Genomic DNA, 26,481 nt, shown 5'->3' with positions numbered 1-26,481 from the left:
TCTCTGCATTAATTAGTCTAGCTGTCAATTCTTCCACTTTTTTTTCAAGATTTTTAGTTCTTTGCGCAGGGTACGTAATTCCTCCTTTAGCTCTGAGAAGTTTGATGGACTGAAGCCTTCTTCTCTCATCTCGTCAAAGTCATTCTCTGACCAGCTTTGATCCGTTGCTGGCGATGGGCTGCGCTCCTTTGCAGGGGGAGATGCGCTCTTATTTTTGAATTTCCAGCTTTTCTGCCCTGCTTCTTCCCCATCTTTGTGGTTTTATCTGTCTCTGGTCTTGATGATGGTGACGTACTGATAGGGTTTTGGTATAGGTGTCCTTCCTGTTGATAGTTTTCCGTCTGACAGTCAGAAGGACTGTCTGTTGGTCTGTTGGAGATTGCTTGAGGTGCACTCCAGACCCTGTTTGCCTGGGTGTCAGCAGCAGAGATTGCCGAAGATAGAATATTGCTGAACAGCGAGTGTACCTGTCTGATTCTTTCTTTGGAAGTTTCCTCTCAGGGGTGACTCCACCCTGTGAGTGTGGGGTGTCAGACTGCCCCTAGTGGGGGATGTCTCCCAGCTAGGCTACTCAGGGGTCAGGGACCCACCTGAGCAGGCAGTCTGTCCGTTCTCAGATCTCAACCTCCGCGTTAGGAGATCCACGGCTCTCCCCAAAGCTGTCAGACAGAGTCATTCGCGTCTGCAACGGCCCCGCTCTTTCCCCTATTGGACTGCAGCTGTGCGCTGTCTGCAGAGGTAAAGCTACAGAGACAGGCAGGCTTCCTTGAGCTGCTGTGAGCTTACCCAGTTCGAGCTTCCCAGCGGCTTTGTTTACTACTTAAGCCTCAGCAATGGCGGGCGCCCCTCCCCCAGCCTCGCTGCTGCTTGAGGTTAGATCGCCGCAGAGGGCTGTGTTAGCAGTGAGGGAGGCTCCGTGGGCGTGGGACCCTCCCGGCAGGTATGGGATATATTCTCCTGGTGTGCCTGTTTCCTTAAAGCGCAGTATTGGGGTGGGAGTTACCCGATTTTCCAGGTGTTGTGTGTCTCAGTTCCCTGGCTAGGAAAAGGGATTCCTCCCCTTGCGCTTCCAGGTGAGGCGATGCCTCGCCCTGCTTCAGCTCACGCTGGTCAGGCTGCAGCAGCTGACCAGCACCGATTGTCCAGCACTCCCTAGAGAGATGACCCCAGTACTTCAGTTGAAAATGCAGAAATCACCGGTCTTCTGTGTACTCGCTGGGAGTTGGAGACTGGAGCTGTTCCTATTCGGCCATCTTCGGAAGTTATCTAATTTTTTTTTTTTTTTTTTTTTTGAGACGAAGTGTTGCTCTGTCGCCCGGGCTGGAGTGCAGTGGCCGGATCTCAGCTCACTGCAAGCTCCGCCTCCCAGGTTTACGCCATTCTCCTGCCTCAGCCTCCCGAGTAGCTGGGACTACAGGCGCCAGCCACCTCGCCCGGCTAGCTTTTTGTATTTTTCAGTAGAGACGGGGTTTCACCGTGTTAGCCAGGATGGTCTCGATCTCCTGACCTCGTGATCCGCCCATCTCGGCCTCCCAAAGTGCTGGGATTACAGGCTTGAGCCACCGCGCCCGGCCTTAAGTTATTTTTAAATGTACAATTAAATTATTATTGACTATAGTCACACCATTATGCTATCAAATACTAGATCTTATAATTCTTTCTAACTGTATATTTTTTGTACCCATTACCCATCCCCCTTTCTCCTCCTCCCCACTACTATATTTCCTAGTTTCTGGTAACCATCTTTCTACCCTCTTCTACTATCTTCATAAGTTCAATTATTTTGATTTTTAGATCCTACAAATGAGTGAGAACCTGCCATGTTTGTCTTTAGGTGCCTGGCCTGTCTCACTTAACATAATGATCTCCAGATCCATTGATGCTGTTGCAAATGACTGAATCTCATTTTTAATGGCTGAATAGTACTCCATTGTACTACATTTTCTTTATCCATTCATCTATTGATAGACACAGGTTGCTTCAAAATCTTGGCTGTCATGAACAGAGCTGCAAAAAACGTGAGAGTGCAGATATCTTTTTAATATCCTGATTTCCTTTTCTTGGGGTATATACCCAGAAGTTGGATTGCTGGATTATGTGGCAGCTGTATTTTTAGTTTTTGAAGGAACCTCCAAAGTGTACTCCATCATGATCGTATTAATGTACATTCCCACCAACAGTGTACGAGGTTCCCTTTCTCCACATCCTCATCAGCATTTGTTATTGCCTTTTGGATATAAGCCATTTTATCTGGGGTAAGATGCTATGTCATTTTAGTTTTGCTTTACAATTTTTTGATGATCAATGATGTTGAGTACTTTTCATATGCCTGATGGCCATTTGTATGTCTTCTTTTGAAAACTGTCTATTCACATCTTTTGCCCACATTTTAATCAGATTATTAGATTTTTTTCTATGGCATTGTTTGAGCTCCTTACATATTCTGGTTATCAATTGCTTGTCAGATGGGTAGTTTGCAAATATTTTCTCCCATGTTGTGGCTTTTCTCTTCACTTTGTTGATTGTTTCCTTTGCTGTGCAGAAGCTTTTTAACTTGATGTGATCCCATTTGTCCATTTTTGCTTTGGTTGCATGTGATTTTGGGGTAATACTCAAGAAACCTTTCCCAAGACCAATGTCATGGAGAGCTTCCTTAATGTTTTCTGGCAGTAGTTTCATAGGTTCAGGTCTCAGATTTAAATCTTTAATCCATTTTTATTTGAATTTTGTATATGGCAGAAGATACAGGTCTAGTTTCATTCTTATACCCATGGATATCCAGTTTTCCCAGCACCATACTTTCCACAGTGTATGTCCTTGGCACCTTTGTTGAAAATGTGTTCACTGTAGGTGTGTGGATTTGTTTCTGGGTTGTCTACTCTGTTTTACTGGACTCTGTGTCTGTTTTTATGCCGGTACCATGCTGTTTTAGATAATCTATCTCAGTAGTATAATTTGAAGTCAGATGTTGTGATTCCTCTAGTTGTGTTCTTTTTGCTTAGGATAACTTTGGCTATTCTTTTGTGGTTCCATATAAATTTTAGGATTTTTTTTCTATTTTTTCTATTTCTGTGCAGAATGTCATTGGTATTTTGATAGCGATTGCATTGAATCTGTAGATTGCTTAGGTAGTGTGGACATTTTAACAATATTGTGGACATTTTAACAATATTGATTAATCTAAGAACATGCAATATCTTTTCATTTTTGGGGTGGCTTCTTCCATTTCTTTTATCAGTGTTTTATAGTTTCCATTACAGAGATCTTTCACTTCTTTGATTATGTTAATTTCTAGATATTTAATTTTATTTGTAGCTATTGAAAATAGGATTATTTTTGTTTTCTTTTTCAAATTGTTCACTGTTGGCATGTAGAAATGCTACTGATTTTTGTATGTTGATTTTATATCCTGCAACTTTACTAAACTTCATCATCAACTCTAATAGTTTTTTCTTGGAGTCTTTAGATTTTTCCTAGTTTAAGATCATTATCATCTGCAAGGAATGGTAATTTGACTTCTTCCTTTCCAATTTGGATACACTTATTTTCTGTTGCCTAATTGCTCTGGCTAGGACTTCCAGTACTATGTTGAATAGCAGTGGTGAAAGTGGGCATCCTTGTGTTCCAGATCATAGAAGAAAGGCTTTCAGTTTTTCCAATTTAGTATGATACTAGCTGTGAGTCTATCATACATGGCTTTTATTATGTTGAGGTATGTTCCTTCTATACCCAGTTTTTTTGTTTGTTTGTTTGTTTTTTGAGACAGAGTCTCACTCTGTCACCCAGGTTGGAGTACGGTGATGCGATCTCAGCTCACTGCAACCTCTGCCTCCCGGGCTCAGACGATTCTCCTGTCTCAGCCTCCCGAGTAGCTGGGACTACAGGCGTGTGCTGCCACGCCTGGCTAATTTTTTAGTAAAGATGGGGTTTCACCAGTGTTAGCCAGGATGGTCTCGATCTCCTGACCTTGTGATCCACCCACCTTGGCCTCCCAAAGTGCTTAGATTACAGGCGTGAGCCACCGTGCCTGGCTCTATATCCAGTCTTTTGAGAGTTTTTATTATGAAGGGATGTTGAATTGTATCAAATTCTTTTTCAGCATCAATTGAAATGATCCTGTGGTTTTGTCCATCCTTCTTTAGGTATGATGTATCACACTGTTTGATTTTTGTATGTTGAACCATCCTTGCAACCCAGGAATAAATGACACTTGGTCATTTGAATGATGATTAATAAGGTCATGATGAATGACCTTACTAATATATTGTGGAATTTGGTTTGCTCGTATTTTGAAGATTTTACATAAATATTCATCAGATATTGGCCTGTAGTTTTCTTTCTTTGGTATGTCTTTGTCTGGTTTTGGTACCAGGGTAATACTGGCCTTGTAGAATGAGTTTGAGTGTTCCCTCCTCCCCCTCTGTTTTTTGGCATAGATTGAGTAGGATTGGTATTAGTTCTTCTTTAATGTTTGGTAGAATTCAGCAATGAAGCCATTATGTCCCCAGCTTTCCTTTTTGGGAGACTTTTTATTTTTTTATTTTTATTTTTTATCTTATATTTTTTGAGATGGAGTCTCACTCTGTCGCCCAGGCTGGAGTGCAGTGGTACGATCTTGGCTCACTGCAAGCTCCACCTCCAGGGTTCACGCCGTTCTCCTGCCTCAGCCTCCTGAGTAGCTGGGACTACAGGCGCCTGCCACCACACCCAGCTAATTTTTTGTATTTTTAGTAGAGATGGGGTTTCACCATGTTAGCCAGGATGGTCTCGATCTCCTCACCTCGTGATCCGCCCATCTCTGCCTCCTAAAGTGCTGGGATTACAGGCATGAGCCACCGCACCTGGCCTGGGAGACTTTTTATTATGGCTTCCATCTCATTGCTTGTTATTGGCCTCCTCAGGTTTTAGATTTCTTCATGGTTAAATTTTGGCAAAAGACTGGATATAGAGCCAGGCACGGTGGCTATGATTTGTCTATGATTTTCCAATTTGTCTATGATTTTCCAATTTGTCTATGATTTTCCAATTTATTGCCATGGATGGATATCGCTGCTGCTAGTTATTCAGGACTCAAGGGCTTTTCAGTTAGCAGGTGATGCATGCTGCCTGGACTAGGTCCTTCCCCTTAAGGCAGCAGGTTCCCTTTTGACCCAGAGTGTTTCTAGAAATGTCTGTCAGGAGCTAAGGCCTGGAAAGGGGGCCTCAGGACTCTGACTGGTACTCTATCCTGCTGTGGCTGAGCTGGTATCCCAAGATGCAAATAAAGTCTTCCCCACTCTTCCATCTCTCTCCTCAAGTGAAAGGAAGGGGCCTTCTTTGGAGCCACAAGCTATGCAACCTGGAGTTAGGGGAGGGTTAATGCTGGTGCTCCTTTAGCCATCCCAGCTGGTATGTCAGTAAGTTGTGTGCCGCCCCCACTAGTCCACTGTCTTTGGGCCCAGCTCAGCACTAGGACTTGCCTAAGAGTTGCTGTCCTTGTGGCCTAGACTGCTTTTGCAGTTTATTTGGGGCCCCATATCACTGTAGCACATGGTGGCGAAGCTTGTGGAAACTCAAGTTCAGATCGCTGGGATTGGTGATTGATTCCCCTCTGGTTAGGACTTGTTTAAATGCTCCCTCCATGGGTGAACATCAGCTGAATTTGGTTCAGTTTTGTCTTCTACTATAACAAGATCAGCGCTGAGTTTAATGCCTCAGAATTACTGGCTTTCTTTCTCCGCTGTGCATAGAAACACTCTCATCACCAGGCAGCTGTTGCCCGGGTTTGGGGGAAAGGGGGCATTGGCAATTGAAAGACTGTTTTTCCTACCTCTTCAGTGCCTCTTTCAATGATACGAAGTTAAAACTAGGTATTGTGAGTACTCACCTGATTTTTGGTTCTTATGGAAATGGTTTGTTTTTTTTTTCTGTGGGGATAATTGTTAAATCGGTGTCCTTGTTGGGGGCTGGAGGGACAATCTGTGGAGCCTTCTATTCTGCCATCTTGCTCTGTCCCTCTCCCCGACCCATTATTCTTTGTATCTGATCAATCAGTTACCTAATTTTTTCAAATCTTGTTATCTGCATGGCATCCACTTATTTTCATCTCCCCTTCCACTATCATAACCTCAGTTCAAGCCCTGATTATGTATCACATTTCCTAATGAAAGAATATTCCAACTGATCTTCCTGCCTCCAGTTTATCTCCCTTCCAAATTCCCAGCTTCTTCTAATCATTTTCATGAAACATAAATTTAATCACATACTTCTCATATTCAGTTATCTGTGAACACCCCCTTGTATCAGAACAAAGTTCACACTCCTCCACCCTTTCTACAATTAAAACATCCACTTTAGTATGTCTAGGAAGATACACAGCTTTGCAGAGATTCCCATAACTGAGATATGGCACAAAAATTACTCCTAAGGGACTATGAAGAATGAAACAAGAGATGGCTGTGGGAGTTGTTAGCTGGACAAGAACATTTCATCTCCACAGACCTCTCAACCCTCACTCACAACTCACATTGCTGTGTATAATCAACTATTATATTAGGTAGACTGCCTTGACTTCAACTCTTCCCCAAGGAAAGTCAAGAGAAATTATAAACTGAGTTAAGTTTTTGAAGGAGATTCAAAATGGAAATTAAATTGTTATAGAAAAATTGAAATTGCTTTTCTTTTAAAACAAAAACAAAAATTTTCTTCAACCTAGCTTTGGTAGCTCTCCATAGTATGCCCCATATTATTTTCTCTGCTTTCTTTCCCACTGCATTTTCCCCACGTAGCTTAAATTTTAACCAAATCAGTCTGCTTACTTCTTATTGACTGTGCATTTGTTCAGTGTGTTCACACAGTTTGAAATGTTCTTTCTCCCTAAACCTTCAAATTCCAGATTTGAAAGCCATTTAGGGCCAGGTAAAATATCATTTCCCCCACATAGTTAATCCAGGATTATCAGAATTTATCTCCTTTTTAATGGGATCTTTTGTTAGAATTTATCTTGTCTACCTTTTATTTGTATGTGAATGTTTTCTCCCCTCATAATTAATGAAATCGTGATGGCCAAATACTAAGGGTAATTTATCCGTCATCACATAATAGTATCTGGAACTGAATTGCATTTAGGAGATGACAAAAAACATGTTGGTGAACTGAATTGTGACTTCAATAAATAAATGAATGCAAGGAAGGGAGGAAGGAAGAGAGGAAATCTGGGAGGGAGGAGAAATTAAAAGAAAGGAAAAGTATAATACTCATTGCTTAAATTAGCCCCTTAGGCATGTAAAGGCATTTTGATAATACTAGAATATGTTGAAGTGTTGAATATGAAAGTACCATTATCAAAGGTTTACATAGATGGATTATTTATATATTACTTCTAAGTAAAACAATATTTTATATTATTTGTAAAAGAATACAATATATACACAAAAATAAGACATGGAAATTTATGGCATTATAAAATTTCACGAAATATAATGATATTATTAGAGATATACACTATTTCCCTTCACTATCTCTCTTTATATATTTACTATTAATAACATATGCACTGTTCTTATGATTATAATATACAGTTGATGAGAAATATTACTTGTTCTGAGCATTGTGACCCACCAGGTGCTTAAAACTTGTTGACAAAGTATGGAACATCAGTGGCAATATGTAGGAGTAGAAATTGTTCTGTTATTCTGCTCAGTATAGCAATTGCATCGTTGTTTCACAGAAAGGATAACATTATGATCCTGTGTGGGTGTATAGCTCATCTGTGGGAGGATGTTCTGTGCATACTTAGTGATCAAGATTCAAGAAACACGCCTCATTTTTATGAATATTTTCTCATTAGGAATTTGGTTCATGTAAATGCATCACATAGTTTGTAGAAGCATTATATGGAAAAGGATAAAGAAGAAATGAAATTTTTTTTTTTTGCATGTACAATAAAAGCTTGAGCTACTGAAGAGAATTCCTGGGAGTATATAGTATCGTGGCTGTAAATCCAGTCTTTAAAATCTAAATTAATTCTAACCTAAAAATAACTAGAATGTCAGAGGTGTACCTTTCCACAGCATGAATAGGTTTGTAAAGTATAGATTTATCCACATGCAATGCTATTTTCTCTTTAAAACTTGAGATATCTTTTGGGAAAGGATTTGGCCCCAAGTATTAATAAAACCCATACTTTAGAAGCAAGTATTTTAAAATCACCTGTTGATGGAAGTAAAATAACTTACTAATAAATAAACCTCCCAAAGTACCTAGAGCTGTTTAATATTTAGCATGATAAAATGAATGCCATAAAATTACAGCTTAACAAAATATAACATAGTCATTTAGTTTCTATTCTTTTCCCTAATATAAAGTAGCAGGTTAATATGCACTCTCTCTGGTTTTGTTGTTCTTTTTTTTTTTTTTTTTTTTGAGGCAGAGTCTCGCTTTGACACCCAGGCTGGAGTGCAGTGGTGCGATCTTGGCTAACTGCAACCTCTACCTCTCAGGTTCAAGCGATTCTCCTACCTCAGCCTTCTGAGTAGCTGGGATTACAGGCATGTGCCACCACACCCAGCTAATTTTTGTATTTTTAGTAGAGATGGGGTTTCACTATGTTGGCCAGGCTAGTCTTGAACTCCTAGCCTCAAGCGATCCGCCCACCTAGGCCTCCCAAAGTGCTGGGATTACAGCAAGAGCCACTGTGCCTGGCTTCTATTTTTTTTTTTTTTTTTTGAGGCGGAGTCTCGCTCTGTCGCCAGGGCTGGAGTGCAGTGGCCGGATCTCAGCTCACTGCAAGCTCCGCCTCCCGGGTTTACGCCATTCTCCTGCCTCAGCCTCCTGAGTAGCTGGGACTACAGGCGCCCGCCACCTCGCCCGGCTAGTTTTTGTATTTTTAGTAGAGACGGGGTTTCACCGTGTTAGCCAGGATGGTCTCGATCTCCTGACCTCGTGATCCGCCCGTCTCGGCCTCCCAAAGTGCTGGGATTACAGGCTTGAGCCACCGCGCCCGGCCGCCTGGCTTCTATTTTTAATATGCTGCATCCTCACCCTTTGTGGAAAGCCTCTGGGTTTCAATAACTGACAAGCCGATCTTGCTGAAAGAAGATAGAGATACAAACAAGTAGAAGCAACTGTTCAACATAGTAAGCTATTGAAGAAAGAAATAAGTTTAATAGGAAAAAATGATCAATAAATTGGGGTAAAGTGTAATCAAACATACAATTCTGTGGATCTGAGAACTATTTGGAGTGAGCTGGCAGATAATGTTATAAAAAGGTTACCAGTTTATGAATTCTATATATTTGATAATTTTGGGATAACTTTGGTGTTCCTGTATCACATGGTAATCCTATAAAATAGATCAAGTGTTTCTGAAAATACCATCTTTATAAATATCATCTTAGAGGCCTCACTCTGAATCAACTAGATCTGTACTTCTGGGAATCTGCATTTTAACCCACCCCTCAAATGATTCTTAATGCAGAAGTAAAATCTGAAAATTACTATAGTAGCTTAACTGAGTGTAGTTACATTGATTGCTTTTGCAATGATGCCATTATTTTCTCTTTCTGAAGACCCACTGTTTCCAAGACCCAGTTAAAAGCCACCTTTCTTGATTTGTTTTCACGCAGAGTTTAGTTTCTTCCTCCTCTGCTCCTCTAGCTCCCATAATTGTGCCTTTGTTACACTACTCAAGAGTATCCCAAATCTCTTAATGAAGATTTAAACTTTAATAACTTTAATAATACATAAGTGCTGCAAACTTATCAAAAACATTATTTGAAATTTATTTAAATTCATTTTACAATCATTTAGTTTTCTTTATTTTAAATGGTAAGTTCTTAATTTTAATATTTATATGTGGCATTTTTTTGGACTGCTAGAAAAATTTGACCACCTCAATCACCTCATATATCTCCCTTAAACTTTGTCTTGCAGGGTCATGTCAAAATAGTTGAGTGTGCACCAATATTTTGTTCTTCAAATAATCTTAAATCTAGGATCACAGATGTCATTCTTTCTGTCACTAACCCGCAGCTGGTAGAACTTTTTAAAAAGTTTGAAATTTGACTAGAGCAATGTATAGTACAATCCAGTATACTATACGTTGAATTTGATTTCCTGTTGAATTTTAATAAAAATATATTAATATCTTGAAATTTTAAATAATTTGCCTTTTATGTATTGATTTGTGTAATTGTGTATCATTTATACTTCTAAAGTTAAAAACACTTAAAACAGCATGAATACTTTGAAATTCTGTGTTGTAACTTATTTGTGTGAACTCCTATCTCCCTGAACAGCCCTTCTCTAAGTCAGGGGCCGTGTTTTATTCATCTTTTTATCCCTAGTACGGTTGATTAATATTTGCTGAATCAAGGCAAAAAATATATCTATTTTATATTGTCTAATTAATATATTCAACATTATTTAAATATTACTAACTATATTTAGATATAGGTAGCATATTTAAAATGTAATATTAGTATAGCGTCAAACATATATTTAATACTATTTATTGTGTTTCCATCCATTGCAGTTATTATCCTTTTAGATGCTCAGATTGTTTCGTGTTTGGCCAGGGGGAATCTCTTCATGTTGACTCCTGAGTCCTACTAACACAAGAGTCAACTCCTGTGTAGTAGTAGTCTTTTTTTTTTTTTTAATTATTTAAGTTCTAGGGTACATGTGCATAACGTGCAGGTTTCTTACTTATGTATACTTGTGCCATGTTGGTGTGCTGCACTCATCAACTCATCAGCACGCATCAATTCGTCATTTATATCAGGTATAACTCCCAATGCAATCCCTCCCCCCTCCCCCCTCCCCCCTCCCCATGATAGCCCCGGTGTGTGATGTTCCCCTTCCCGAGTCCAAGTGATCTCATTGTTCAGTTCCCACCTAGGAGTGAGAACATGCGGTGTTTGGTTTTCTGTTCTTGTGATAGTTTGCTAAGAATGATGGTTTCCAGCTGCATCCGTGTCCCTACAAAGGACGCAAACTCATCCTTTTTTATGGCTGCATAGTATTCCACGGTGTATATGTGCCACATTTTCTTAATCCAGTCTGCCACAGATGGACATTTGGGTTGATTCCAAGTCTTTGCTATTGTGAATAGTGCCGCAATAAACATACGTGTGCATGTGTCTTTATAGCAGCATGATTTATAATCCTTTGGGTATATACCCAGTAGTGGGATGGCTGGTCATATGGTACATCTAGTTCTAGATCCTTGAGGAATTGCCATACTGTTTTCCATAATGGTTGAACTAGTTTACAATCCCACCAACAGTGTAAAAGTGTTCCTATTTCTCCACATCCTCTCCAGAACCTGTTGTTTCCTGACTTTTAATGATTGCCATTCTAACTGGTGTGAGACGGTATCTCATTGTGGTTTTGATTTGCATTTCTCTGATGGCAAGTGATGATAAGCATTTTTTTCATGTGTCTGTTGGCTGTATGAATGTCTTTTTTTGAGAAATATCTGTTCATATCCTTTGCCCACTTTTTAGTGGGGTTGTTTGTTTTTTCTTGTAAATTTGTTTGAGTTCTTTGTAGGTTCTGGATATCAGCCCTTTGTCAGATGAGTAGATTGCAAAAATTTTCTCCCATTCTGTAGGTTCCCTGTTCACTCTGATGGTAGTTTCTTTTGCTGTGCAGAAGCTCTTTAGTTTAATTAGATCCCATGTGTCAATTTTGGCTTTTGCTGCCGTTGCTTTTGGTGTTTTAGACATGAAGTCCTTGCCCATGCCTATGTCCTGAATGGTATTACCTAGGTTTTCTTCTAGAGTTTTTATGGTATTAGGTCTAATATTTAAGTCTCTAATCCATCTTGAATTAATTTTCGTATAAGGACTAAGGAAAGGATCCAGTTTCAGCTTTCTACTTATGGCTAGCCAATTTTCCCAGCACCATTTATTAAATAGGGAATGCTTCCCCATTTCTTGTTTCTCTCAGGTTTGTCAAAGATCAGATGGCTATAGTGTGTGGTATTATTTCTGAGGACTCTGTTCTGCTCCATTGGTCTATATCTCTGTTTTGGTACCAGTACCATGCTGTTTTGGTTACTGTAGCCTTGTAGTATAGTTTGAAGTCAGGTAGCGTGATGCCTCCAGCTTTGTTCTTTTGACTTAGGATTGTCTTGGCAATGCGGGCTCTTTTTTGGTTCCATATGAACTTTAAAGCAGTTTTTTCCAATTCTGTGAGGAAACTCATTGGTAGCTTCATGGGGATGGCATTGAATCTATAAATCACTTGGGCAGTATGGCCATTTTCACAATATGATTCTTCCTATCCATGAGCATGGTATGTTCTTCCATTTGTTGTGTCCTCTTTGATTTCACTGAGCAGTGGTTTGTAGTTCTCCTTGAAGACGTCCTTTACATCCCTTGTAAGTTGGATTCCTAGGTATTTTATTCTCTTTGAAGCAATTGTGAATGGAAGTTCATTCATGATTTGGCTCTCTGTCTGTTCCTGGTGTAAAAGAATGCTTGTGATTTTTGCACATTAATTTTGTATCCTGAGACTTTGCTGAAGTTGCTTATCAGCTTAAGGAGATTTTGGGCTGAGACGATGGGGTTTTCTAAATATACAATCATGTCATCTGCAAACAGGGACAATTTGACTTCTTCTTTTCCTAACTGAATACCCTTGATTTCTTTCTCTTGCCTGATTGCCCTAGCCAGAACTTCCAACACTATGTTTTTTTTTTTTTTGGTTTTTTTTTTTTAAATATATTTTTTATTATACTTTAAGTTCTAGGGTACATGTGCATAACGTGCAGGTTTGTTACATATGTATACTTATGCCATGTTGGTGTGCTGCACCCTCAACTCGTTAGCACCCATCAAGTCATCATTTATATCATGTATAACTCCCCAATGCAATCCCTCCCTCCTCCCCCCCCCCCCATGATAGGCCCCAGTGAGTGATGTTCCCCTTCCCGAGTCCAAGTGATCTCATTGTTCAGTTCCCACCTAGGAGTGAGAACATGCAGTGTTTGGTTTTCTGTTCTTGTGATAGTTTGCTAAGAATGATGGTTTCCAGCTGCATCCATGTCCCTACCAACGACGCAAACTCATCCTTTTTTATGGCTGCATAGTATTCCATGGTGTATATGTGCCACATTTTCTTAATCCAGTCTGCCACAGATGGACATTTGGGTTGATTCCAAGTCTTTGCTATTGTGAATAATGCCGCAATAAACATATGTGTGCATGTGTCTTTGTAGTAGAGAATTTATAATCCTTTGGGTATATACCCAGTAGTGGGATGGCTGGGTCATATGGTACATCTAGTTCTAGATCCTTGAGGAATTGCCATACTGTTTTCCATAATGGTTGAACTAGTTTACAATCCCACCAACAGTGTAAAAGTGTTCCTATTTCTCCACATCCTCTCCAACACCTGTTGTTTCCTGACTTCTTAATGATTGCCATTCTAACTGATGTGAGATGGTATCTCATTGTGGTTTTGATTTGCATTTCTTGATGGCGAGTGATGATGAGCATTTTTTCATGTGTCTGTTGGCTGTATGTCTTCTCTTCTTGAGAAATGTCTGTTCATATCCTTTCCCCACTTTTTGATGGGGTTGTTTTTTTCTTGTATATTTATTTTGAGTTCTTTGTACATTCTGGATCTTAGCCCTTTGTCAGATGAGTAGGTTGCAAAAATTTTCTCCCATTCTGTAGGTTGCCTGTTCACTCTGATGGTAGTTTCTTTTGCTGTGCAAAAGCTCTTTAGTTTAATGAGATCCCATTTGTCAATTTGGCTTTTGCTGCTGTTGCTTTTGGTGTTTTAGACATGAAGTCCTTGCTCATGCCTATGTCCTGAATGGTACTACCTAGATTTTCTTCTAGGGTTTTTATGGTATTAGGTCTAACATTTAAGTCTCTAATCCATCTTGAATTAATCTTCGTATAAGGGGTAAGGAAAGGATCCAGTTTCAGCTTTCTACTTATGGCTAGCCATTTTCCCAGCACCATTTATTAAATAGGGAATCCTTCCCCATTTCTTGTTTCTCTCAGGTTGTCAAAGATCAGATGGCTGTAGATGTGTGGTATTATTTCTGAGGACTCTGTTCTGTTCCATTGGTCTATATCTCTGTTGTGGTACCAGTACCATGCTGTTTTGGTTACTGTAGCCTTGTAGTATAGTTTGAAGTCAGGTAGCGTGACGCCTCCTGCTTTGTCCTTTTGACTTAGGATTGTCTTGGCAATGCGGGCTCTTTTTTGGTTCCATATGAACTTTAAAGCAGTTTTTTCCAATTCTGTGAAGAAAGTCATTGGTAGCTTGATGGGGATGGCATTGAATCTATAAAAACCTTGGGCAGTATACCATTTTCACGATATTGATTCTTCCTATCCATAAGCATGGTATGTTCTTCCATTTGTTTGTGTCCTCTTTGATTTCACTGAGCAGTGCTTTGTAGTTCTCCTTGAAGAGGTCCTTGACATCCCTTGTAAGCTGGATTCCTAGGTATTTTATTCTCTTTGAAGCAATTGGAATGGAAGTTCATTCCTGATTTGGCTCTCTGCTTGTCTGTTACTGGTGTATAAGAATGCTTGTGATTTTTGCACATTAATTTTGTATCCTGAGACTTTGCTGAAGTTGCTTATCAGCTTAAGGAGTTTTGGGCTGAGACGATGGGGTTTTCTAAATATACAATCATGTCATCTGCAAACAGGGACATTTGACTTCTTCTTTTCCTGACTGGATACCCTTGATTTCTTTCTCTTGCCTGATTGCCCTAGCCAGAACTTCCAACACTATGTTGAATAGGAGCAGTGAGAGAGGGCATCCCTGTCTTGTGCCAGTTTTCAAAGGAATTTTTCCAGTTTTCCATTCAGTATGATATTAGCTGTGGGTTTGTCATAATAGCTCTTATTATTTTGAGGTACGTTCCATCAATACCGAATTTATTGAGCGTTTTTAGCATAAAGGGCTGTTGAATTTTGTCAAAAGCTTTTCTGCATCTATTGAGATAATCATGTGGTTCTTGTCTTTGGTTCTGTTTATATGCTGGATTACGTTTATTGATTTGCGAATGTTGAACCAGCCTTGCATCCCAGGGATGAAGCCCACTTGATCATGGTGGATAAGCTTTTTGATGTGCTGCTGAATCTGGTTTGCCAGTATTTTATTGAGGATTTTTGCATCGATGTTCATCAGGGATATTGGTCTAAAATTTTCTTTTTTTGTTGTGTCTCTGCCAGGCTTTGTATCAGGATGATGTTGGCCTCATAAAATGAGTTAGGGAGGATTCCCTCTTTTCTATTGATTGGAATAGTTTCAGAAGGAATGGTACCAGCTCCTCCTTGTACCTCTGGTAGAATTCAGCTGTGAATCCATCTGGTCCTGGACTTTTTTGGTTGGTAGGGTATTAATTATTGCCTCAATTTCAGAGCCTGCTATTGGTCTATTCAGGGATTCAACTTCTTCCTGGTTTAGTCTTGGAAGAGTGTAAGTGTCCAGGAAATTATCCATTTCTTCTAGATTTTCTAGTTGATTGCGTAGAGGTGTTTATAGTATTCTCTGATGGTAGTTTGTATTTCTGTGGGGTCGGTGGTGATATCCCCTTTATCATTTTTATTGCGTCTATTTGATTCTTCTCTTTTCTTCTTTATTAGTCTTGCTAGCGGTCTGTCAATTTGTTGATCTTTTCAAAAAACCAACTCCTGGATTCATTGATTTTTTGGAGGGTTTTTTGTGTCTCTATCTCCTTCAGTTCTCGCTCTAATCTTAGTTATTTCTTGCCTTCTGCTAGCTTTTGAATGTGTTTGCTCTTGCCTCTCTAGTTCTTTTAATTGTGATGTTAGAGTGTCAATTTTAGATCTCTCCTGCTTTCTCTTGTGGGCATTTAGTGCTGTAAATTTCCCTGTACACACTGCTTCAAATGTGTCCCAGAGATTCTGGTATGTTGTGTCTTTGTTCTCATTGGTTTCAAAGAACATCTTTATTTCTGCCTTCATTTCGTTATGTACCCAGTAGTCATTCAGGAGCAGGTTGTTCAGTTTCCATGTAGTTGAGCGGTTTTGATTGAGTTTCTAGTCCTGAGTTCTAGTTTGATTGCACTGTGGTCTGAGAGACAGTTTGTTATCATTTCTGTTCTTTTACATTTGCTGAGGAGTGCTTTACTTCCAATTATGTGGTCAATTTTGGAATAAGTGCGATGTGGTGCTGAGAAGAATGTATATTCTGTTGATTTGGGGTGGAGAGTTTTATAGATGTCTATTAGGTCCGCTTGGTGCAGAGATGAGATCAATTCCTGGATATCCTTGTTAACTTTCTGTCTCGTTGATCTGTCTAATGTTGACAGTGGAGTGTTGAAGTCTCCCATTATTATTGTATGGGAGTCTAAGTCTCTTTGTAAGTCTCTAAGGACTGCTTTATGAATCTGGGTGCTCCTGTATTGGGTGCATATATATTTAGGAGAGTTAGCTCTTCCTGTTGAATTGATCCCTTTACCATTATGTAATGGCCTTCTTTGTCTCTTTGATCTTTGATGGTTTAAAGTCTGTTTTATCAGAGACTAGGATTGCAACCTCTGCTTTTTTTGTTTTCCATTTGCTTGGTAGATCTTCCTCCATCCCTTTATTTTGAGCCTATGTATGTCTGCATGTGAGATGGGTCTCCTGAATACAGGAGACTGATGATGGGTCTTGACTCTTTATCCAGTTTGCCAGTCTGTGTCTTTTAATTGGAGCATTTAGTCCATTGACATTTAAGGTTAATATTGTTATGTGTGAACTTGATCCTGCCATTATGATAACTGGTTATTTTGCTCGTTATTTGATGCAGTTTGTTCCTAGCCTTGATGGTATTTACATTTTGGCATGTTTTTGCAATGGCTGGTACCGGTTGTTCCTTTCCATGTTTAGGGCTTCCTTCAGGGTCTCTTGTAAGGCAGGCCTGGTGGTGACAAAATCTCTAGCATTTGCTTATCTGTAAAGGATTTTATTTCTCCTTCACTTATGAAACTTAGTTTGGCTGGATATGAAATTCTGGGTTGAAATCTTTCTTTAAGAACGTTGAATATTGGCCCCCACTCTCTTCTGGCTTGTAGAGTTTCTGCCGAGAGATCTGCTGTTAGTCTGATGGGCTTCCCTTTGTAGGTATCCCGACCTTTCTCTCTGGCTGCCCTTAAGATTTTCCTTCATTTCAACTTGGTGAATCTGGCAATTATGTGTCTTGGTGTTGCTCTTCTTGAGGAGTATCTTTGTGGCGTTCTCTGTATTTCCTGAATTTGAATGTTGGCCTGCCCTACTAGGTTGGGGAAGTTCTCCTCGATGATATCCTGAGAAGTGTTTTTCCAACTTGGTTCCATTTCCCCCTCACTTTCAGGCACCCCAATCAGACGTATAGTTTGGTCTTTTTACATAATGCCATACTTCTTGCAGGCTTTGTTCATTTCTTTTTCTTCGTTTTTCTTTTGGTTTCTCTTCTTGCTTCGTTTCATTCATTTGATCCTCAATCGCTGATACTGTTTCTTCCAGTCAAAGTCATTCTCTGACCAGCTTTGATCCGTTGCTTGCGATGAGCTGCTCTCCTTTGCAGGGGGAGATGCGCTCTTATTTTTTGAATTTCCAGCTTTTCTGCCCTGCTTTTTCCCCATCTTTGTGGTTTTATCTGCCTCTGGTCTTTGATGATGGTGACTACTGATGAGGTTTTGGTATAGGTGTCCTTCCTCTTTGATAGTTTTCCTTCTAACAGTCAGGACCCTCAGCTGCAGGTCTGTTGGAGATTGCTTGAGGTCCACTCCAGACCCTGTTTGCCTGGGTATCAGCAGCAGAGGTTGCAGAAGATAGAATATGCTGAACAGTGAGTGTACCTGTCTGATTCTTACTTTGGAAGCTTCCTCTCAGGGGTGTACTCCACCCTGTGAGGTGTGGGGTGTCAGACTGCCCGTAGTGGGGGATGTCTCCCAGTTAGGCTACTCAGGGGTCAGGGACCCACTTGAGCAGGCAGTCTGTCCCTTCTCAGATCTCAACCTCCGTGTGGGGAGATCCACTGCTCTCTTCAAAGCTGTCCGACAGAGTCATTTGCATCTGAAGAGGTTTCTGCTGCTTTTTTTGTTGTTGTTTTTTATCTGTGCCCTGTCCCCAGAGGTGGAGTCTACAGAGACAGGCAGGTTTCCTTGAGCTGCTGTGAGCTCCACCCAATTTGAGCTTCCCAGCGGCTTGTTTACCTACTTAAGCCTCAGCAATGGCGGGCGCCCCCCCCCAGCCTTGCTGCTGCCTTGCGGTTAGATCGCAGACTGCTGTGCTAGCAATGAGGGAGGCTCCGTGGCCGTGGGACCTTCCCAGCTAGGTGTGGAATATAATCTCCTGGTGTGCCCGTTTGCTTAAAGCGCTGTATTGGAATGGGAGTTACCCGATTTTCCAGGTGTTGTGTGTCTCAGTTCCCCTGGCTAGGAAAAGGGATTCCCTTCCCCCTTGCACTTCCCAGGTGAGGCGATGCCTCGCCCTGCTTCAGCTCTCGTAGGTCGGGCTGCAGCAGCTGACCAGCACCGATTGTCTGGCACTCCCTAGTGAGATGACCCCAGTACCTCAGTTGAAAATGCAGAAATCACCGGTCTTCTGTGTCGCTCGCGCTGGGAGTTGGAGACTGGAGCCGTTCCTATTCGGCCATCTTGCTCCGCCCCCAGTAGTAGTCTTGATAGGCTACTCCTAGTAGTCTTTGATAACTTCCTTCTGTCTTGTATCACAGTATAAGCCAAGCTCATCTTGTACATTTCCTATTCCAGATCTCAAATCAGCCATTTTCCAAGAAAGCTTGGGAAATGTGGTTTTCAGACTGTCAACTCTGGGAAGTGTATCATTACTAGCTTGGTCATTGTTCCTATGCCTTTTCAGGTTGCAGAGCTAAGACTTACATGTGTACATGTATATATGTATGTACATAGGTAATACTTCAAGAGGCTCCAGCATGTATTTAACTTCTTCAATCTTATATATGTGTCTGCTTTATCCCATGCTAAAAATACTTAACAATGACACTGGAGTGATAGAATGGCAGTCATATAATTGTTCTGTTATTCATCTTATAAAGCACACACAACAGATTCTGCATGACAATAATCACAACACTGCCATCTACCATCATATGATTACTGAAAACAGTTTAAGATTATTTTAACGGTTCTTTTTGTTGGATCACACTAGGAATGTGCTACTAAATTTAGGCTACAGTAACCTAAACAGCATGGTACTGGTACCAAAACAGAGATATAGACCAATGGAACAGAACAGAGTCCTCAGAAATAATACCACACACCTACAGCCATCTGATCTTTGACAAACCTGAGAGAAACAAGAAATGGGGAAAGCATTCCCTATTTAATAAATGGTGCTGGGAAAATGGCTAGCCATAAGTAGAAAGCTGAAACTGGATCCTTTCCTTAGTCCTTATACGAAAATTATTCAAGATGGATTAGAGACTTAAATATTAGACCTAATACCATAAAAACCCTAGAAGAAAACCTAGGTAATACCATTCAGGACATAGGCATGGGCAAGGACTTCATGTCTAAAACACTAAAAGCAATGGCAGCAAAAGCCAAAATTGACAAATGGGATCTAATTAAACTAAAGAGCTTCTGCACAGCAAAAGAAACTACCGTCAGAGTGAACAGGGAACCTACAGAATGGGAGAAAATTTTTGCAATCTACTCATCTGACAAAGGGCTGATATCCAGAATCTACAAAAAACTCAAACAAATACACAAGAAAAAAACAAACAACCCCATCAAAAAGTGGGGAAAGGATATGAACAGACATTTCTCAAAAGAAGACATTCATACAGCCAACAGACACATGAAAAAATGCTCATCATCACTCGCCATCAGAGAAATGCAAATCAAAACCACAATGAGATACCGTCTCACACCGGTTAGAATGGCAATCATTAAAAAGTCAGGAAACAACAGGTGTTGGAGAGGATGTGAGAAATAGGAACACTTTTACACTGTTGGTGGGATTGTAAACTAGTTCAACCATTATGGAAAAGAGTATGGCAATTCCTCAAGGATCTAGAACTAGATGTACCATATGACCCAGCCATCCCACTACTGGGTATATACCCAAAGGATTATAAATCATGCTGCTATAAAGACACATGCACACGTATGTTTATTGCAGCACTATTCACATAGCAAAGACTTGGAATCAACCCAATGTCCATCAATGACAGACTGGATTAAGAAAATGTGGTGCATATACACCATGGAATACTATGCAGTCATAAAAAAGATGAGTTTGTGTTCTTTGTAGAACATGGATGCAGCTGGAAACCATCATTCTCAGCAAACTATCGCCAGAACAGAAAACCAAACACCACATGTTCTCACTCATAGGTGGGAACTGAACAATGAGATCACTTGGACTCAGGAAGGGGAACATCACACACTGGGGCCTATTATGGGGAGGGGGGAGGGGGAGGGATTGCATTGGGAGTTATACCTGATGTAAATGACTAATTCATGGGTGCTGACGAGTTGATGGGTGCCAGCACACCACATGGCACAAGTATACATATGTAACAAACCTGCACGTTATACACATGTACCCTAGAACTTAAAGTATAATAAAAAAAAATTTATATTTTAAAGATACTTGAAATAGTTACTTTCTGTATGATGATTATCCACTACTAGAGTATACATTCAGATCATATTTACTTTTTTCCTTGAAGTGAATCCCTTTGAATGTTTAGTCATACCCTCTGATTCTGGGAAGGTAGGCAAATAATGGAATTTGCATACATAGCAGCTGAAGCAAGCTATAGAAGCAGCATGCAGAAACTGGGCAACTTACCAATTTTTCCCAGATTATCTCTCCTTTGGCATATGAGTCCTTCAGAAAGACAAGACCCAAATCTTAAGTATTTCTTTGAATTTGTAAAATATACTTAAGTTTTGTGTTTAAACCTTTGCCCCTGATCTGAGTATGTATTTCTTCTGACAAGGCATTGTGGTGAAGTTGCATTATCAAAAATTCTGTTGAACAAGATTCCTTTTTGTTAAATTAAATTCAGGAAAAAATGAACTGGAATATCATTTCTTAAAATATTCAGTACTGTGGAAATGGGTTTGTTTTTTCAAAATTAGCCAAATAATAATTTTATTTTTTGAAGTAAAGTTAGTTTTTTAAAGTTAAAATAGTGATGGCCAGGCGCAGTGGCTCACGCCTGTAATCCCAGCACTTTGGGAGGCCGAGGCGGGCCGATCACCTGAGGTTGGGAGTTTGAGACCAGCCTGACCAACATGGAGAAACCCTGTCTCTACTAAAAATACACAAAATTAGCGGGACATGGTGACACGTGCCTGTAATCCCAGCTACTCGGGAGGCTGAGGCAGGAGAATCACTTGAACCCAGGAGGCAGAGGTTGCTGTGAACCGAGATTGCACCATTGCACTCCAGCCTGGGCAACAAGAGCAAAACTCTGTCTCCAAAAAAACAAAAACTAAAATAGTGACATGGTTAAAATGTATTTATCACTTAATGTATGTCAGATTCTATTGATTTATCTCATTTTGTCACTTAATTCTTACAACAGTCTTATTGGGTTGCTACCAATATGCCCGTTTTATAAATTTCGTGAGGAAACTGTGCCATAGAAACATTGTCTCTAAGCAAAGATCAGTTTGTTGTATTGCTGCTTATTGTATATCCAGTAATTGCTGGTTAAAAAAAAAAGACCATGGTGGCTTTTGAAAGAATTTTTTGTAGTTCCTGGGACTTAAATTTAGGTGAGAACTATGAACTGGGTAATTATTATTAGTAGATGTATTATTTTAAATGTGTACTGTAAAGTATATTTAATAGCTTGCAATAGTTAAAAATATAAAATTATTTGAGATTTTGATAGGACTATTGAAATAAATGTTAGTGTGTTTTTTAATGTTCTAATCTATAATAAATAGTATTTGAAATGTTAGGACATTTCAACAAAATACATTTATCACGTGTAAAAGCTTAGATAGAAAATGATTACAATATTTTTTCAATATTTGTTTTTAAAAGTCTACTTAATGTATATTGTCTTTTAGTATGTGTTTAAAGGTAGTAAAATTAGAATATACAGTTAAGCAAAAATAAGGATATCCTCTGTTAGTGACCATCAGAGCTAACCATTATTAATATTTTGGTATATAGCATCCCAGATTTTTCCTATTATTTTTGCTTTTACTTGAATTGTTAAGACTTTAAAAATTACAGTGTAATTTCTAAGAAAATATTTTAAAACAATGCTTGATATTTTGAATCTAATGTGTATGGTTCTTTTTTTCAGGATTGTACTGTATATGAAACAGAGAATAAAATTCTTCACGTGGTGAGTACACTTGGATTTATTTTAATATTTATTAGAGAATATTCCTTGATCAACTAGAAGAAGTGAACCATAAGAAAAAAATCTACTGACCATATCAGTTAAGTGTATTTTTATAGGAAATCTACAAAAGAATCAAAGCATAACAAATTAACGTTAGTTATAACCATTCTATTGTACCTAATAGGAAAAAAAGATACAATATTTTTAAATGTAATATATAGCAAGGTTGGAATGTAATAAAAAATTAATAATGTAGAGCAAGGAGAATTTGAAATGAGACTTTCTTTCACTGTTCATCTGTTACAAAAAAAGATCAGAGAAAGGTACTCTGTTCTATAATGGGCAATTCATCTCTGTCATCATTTGAATGAAATACTTTATTTAAAAAATCAAATTTCCTTTGCTCCAATTCTATACTTACCAGACAACTTTTCAAATGGTAATATGGCAATATTTTTGAATGAGTTAATGACTTTACATATATTTTATTAGTAGAAATGGGCTATGCATACATTTTACTTTGTGGAAAGTAAATATTTTTACTTTCATCTCCTGTCTTCTTAATGAACAGTTGGCCACTTTTATTTGTAAATGCATTTCTTGATCAATGCTGGTTTGTCCTAATAACTTCTTCACCTCTGGTGTGTGTGAAATCATGTCATTTCTGTATCTCCCAGGTACTAGGCGGTGAAGATTCATATCTCTGTAAAAGGACATTTGCCTCATTTATTCCTAATATCAGTTTATAAGTTTTATGTTTCTGAAGTGTTTGAATATTTATAAAAGAATACTATTTTGTATTTAGAAAAGTAAATACTTTTAAAACATCTGAATGTATGTATGGAGGGAAATCAGAATATCAGCGGCACAGCATCCCTATTCCTTTTTTGTTATCTGCTATAGAAATGGTACTGAATAATCCTCTGCTAATCCTTCCCCCTCATTGTGCAGTAGGGATGCCCTTTGTGGTTTATAAGAATAGTCTCAGGAGTGGATAATTAATGTACTTTTCTCCTTATTAGTCTAGGAGGGAAAATAATTACAACTCCCTCATGTCGATCTACCTGTAGGGCCTGGAGAATAGAAAGACACTAATATTTATTTAGGGCCTATATATTTCAAGTATTAGCTTAGTTTCTATAAGTGTATTCTCTCATTTAATCCTACTTTTGCAGATGGTGGAACTAAGGGTCACAAATATTAAGTTGTTCAACTATTCAGTTTGAACACAGAATCTCATACCAAAGCCCATGCCTTTCCAGACCTGGCAGTTGCTACCAATTCTAGTTCCCTGAGGCTTTACAAATTGTACTATCTTTTTTCCCATGAAACCCAGGGCTACTGTCTAGCTGTGCCTATTTTGTCAATAACTAAGGAGCATGCACAGAGCTTTTCCCACCTACATTTTATTTTCTGTGAGTGAATGTTTCTTTGGCGTTGAATTTTCTGTGACAATGACTGTTCTTTCTGAAGTATTGAATTTAATGAATTCGACTTTGGTACACTGCTGTGGGTTCTTCATTGTGTTTACTTCAAGGCTGTTATTGAGGTCAGTGTGTGTTAACATTTTTTTCTTTATCAGATTTCTCAGGAGTAATCTATCCCTGATGTTAGTACCAAAAAGAGCTGTACTTTTCTTTATGCATTGGCTGCTACGAACTTAAGATTAAAATTTGTGGCTCATAATGGACAAGTGCATCTCATGGTATTTGTTTTGTATTTAGCTTCATTCTTGGCTCTAATTTATATACATGATTTCTTTTTGCCTTGTTTTTCTCAATTAATTTATGTATGGTATATATTTTTACATCTGTTGATGTAGCCTTTTCTGTGGAGGAATAGTTCGAGTTACAAATGCACATTTGTGATCAATATTCAGATATCAACAAAGGACATGTAAATAATTTATAGAAAAAGAATCTCTAGAGAACTGTAAAAAATATGAAATATATTTCTGAGGAAATTTCAGATTCCACCATATGACAGAATAACAGAAATAAATTTAAATGATGAAAGAAATACTGTGGGATTTCTCTTGTACTACAGATCTTAAATATCATTTTAATTAATTAGACTAAGGAAAAATGTCTTTTGGGGTTATAAAATGATGATTGAAATTTTATTAAATAAAAACCATAATAAGTAATAGCCAAATTTTGAAAGTTCTTAATCACTAAATATTTTCAATTTTAAATAATTTTAAAATAATAAGTAATTTTTAGTTTCTTAAATAAATTCCTAATAATTGACTCATATTGACTTATCTTTCTCAAAAGTCAGATTCTGGGCTACTTGCTATTAGAAATAAGTAGCAGCGTAAATAGTACTGAAGGAGTTTAGAAATGAATGCCGTATGTTTACCTTGGCAATTTTGTATTCCAGCTAGTGAGAATTTAAAAATCCTGTCTGATGATGATGGCAACAGTGAATGGCATTAACCAAATCAGTTCATCTCAGAAAGCACTTGTCTTTTCATGTTATTCTTCTACTTCCCATCCTGACCGTTTTATACAAAGATTACCCAGCCTTACTAAAAGGATGTATGTATACTTGTATATACTTTTCTCACAAGAATAACTTTTTGGAATAATAAAATAGTATACAGTACCACTTAGTATATGATGCTAAAGAAAATTTCTAGAACAAGTATCTTTCCAGATCTCTCTAGTGTAGAAGAAATAACTGTGAGTCTAAAAACCTGTGTCTGAATCCTAATTCTACCGTTTTCTATCTCGGTGAGCTGAATCAAGTGATGTTCTTGAGAGTTTGTTCTAATTATGTAAAATAGGGATATTAATATCTTTCATGAATGATTGTTGCTAGAAGATAAATCAGTAAATTTTCTAGACAGAGCTTTATAATCTGGTAGTACTCTTTCTAGTATTTATTTATTTATTTAGGTTATATCTCATTATTTAGGTTTTTTGTTGTTGTTGGTTGGGTTTCTTTTTTTTGAGACAGTCTTGCTCAAGCTGGAGCTTATACGCCCAGGCTGGAGTACAGTGGCATGATCTTGGCTCACTGTGAGTTCCATCTCCCAGGTTCACGCCGTTCTCCTGCCTCAACCTCCCGAGTAGCTGGGACTACAGGCGCCCGCCACCACGCCCGGCTAATTTTTTTGTATTTTTTAGTAGAGACGGAGTTTCACCCTGTTAGCCAGTATGGTCTGGATCTCCTGACCTTGTGACCCACCCACCTCGGCCTCCCAAAGTGCTGGGATTATAGGCATGAGCCACCGCACCCAGCCTATTTAGGGTTTTTAATTTCCTCTTTCTCTCCTTTTTATATGCACCAGAAAATCAAAAGCCTGAGTTTTTATATAGCTTGTTTAGGATGAAATTGTGAGTTAGTTTTAATGTTTCCTTGTTTCTATGATACTCGAATATTCTAAGTACAATATGATGATTTATAATGGCTCCTTTTCAAAGATGAATTAATATGTATTCTATATGAGCATCTTAGCCTGGGTTCTTTCTGGAAAACAGAGACTATAACAAAGGCTTGAATGCAGATAGTTTATGTTGATTTAGTTATCCCAAGGCACAGAAGAGACACTGGGAAGGAGAATCCATATGGATTCTAGAATTGTTCACCACTGTAGGGAACTGAAGTTCGATCCCATCAGGACCTTCTGAGAAGCCCTGTAGAATGTGCCTCAGAATTGTCCAACCTGCCTGACAAAGATTGAAGAGGGAGAATGTATCTGCTGGCACTAATCCAATTATCCCATTGGTCAAAGTTTGTTCCTTGGGGTGTTAACTTTCACACTACCAGGTTTTTGGAGGTACCAGAGACCTCTAAGACAGAAGGCAAAGGTAGTACAACTGAAGTGAAGCAGATTGCCACAGCAGTAGCTGGAGAAAAAGTGGGCTGAGTGGGGAGTCTAGTACAATGAAGCGCCTCTAAGTGGCAATCCAAATTTTAAAGTATTTTGGATCACATAAAGTATCCTGATAGTGATTGACATCAAGATTTACATAACTCCACGGCCGGGCGCGGTGGCTCAAGCCTGTAATCCCAGCACTTTGGGAGGCCGAGACGGGCGGATCACAAGGTCAGGAGATCGAGACCATCCTGGCCAACACAGTGAAACCCCGTCTCTACTAAAAATACAAAAAAAAACTAGCCGGGCGAGGTGGCGGGCGCCTGTAGTCCCAGCTACTTGGGAGGCTGAGG

The 26,481-nt window shown here is 39.0% G+C and overlaps 1 protein-coding gene across 1 annotated transcript in view; it reads left to right on the top strand.

The window, feature by feature from the left end:
* Positions 1-26,481, top strand: part of CNKSR2 (connector enhancer of kinase suppressor of Ras 2) — a 312,142-nt gene that overhangs the window by 104,763 nt on the left and 180,898 nt on the right. The window contains 1 exon segment of the mRNA XM_033201320.1: positions 22,264-22,305. Within this exon segment, the coding sequence (XP_033057211.1) occupies positions 22,264-22,305 (42 nt within the window).

This window comes from Trachypithecus francoisi, unplaced genomic scaffold (assembly GCF_009764315.1).
Source record: "Trachypithecus francoisi isolate TF-2019V2 unplaced genomic scaffold, Tfra_2.0 Lachesis_group6, whole genome shotgun sequence".
NCBI classification, from domain to species: Eukaryota; Metazoa; Chordata; class Mammalia; order Primates; family Cercopithecidae; genus Trachypithecus; species Trachypithecus francoisi.
Note: the sequence above shows the minus strand (reverse complement) of the source record. Positions and strands in the feature narration are given on the sequence as shown.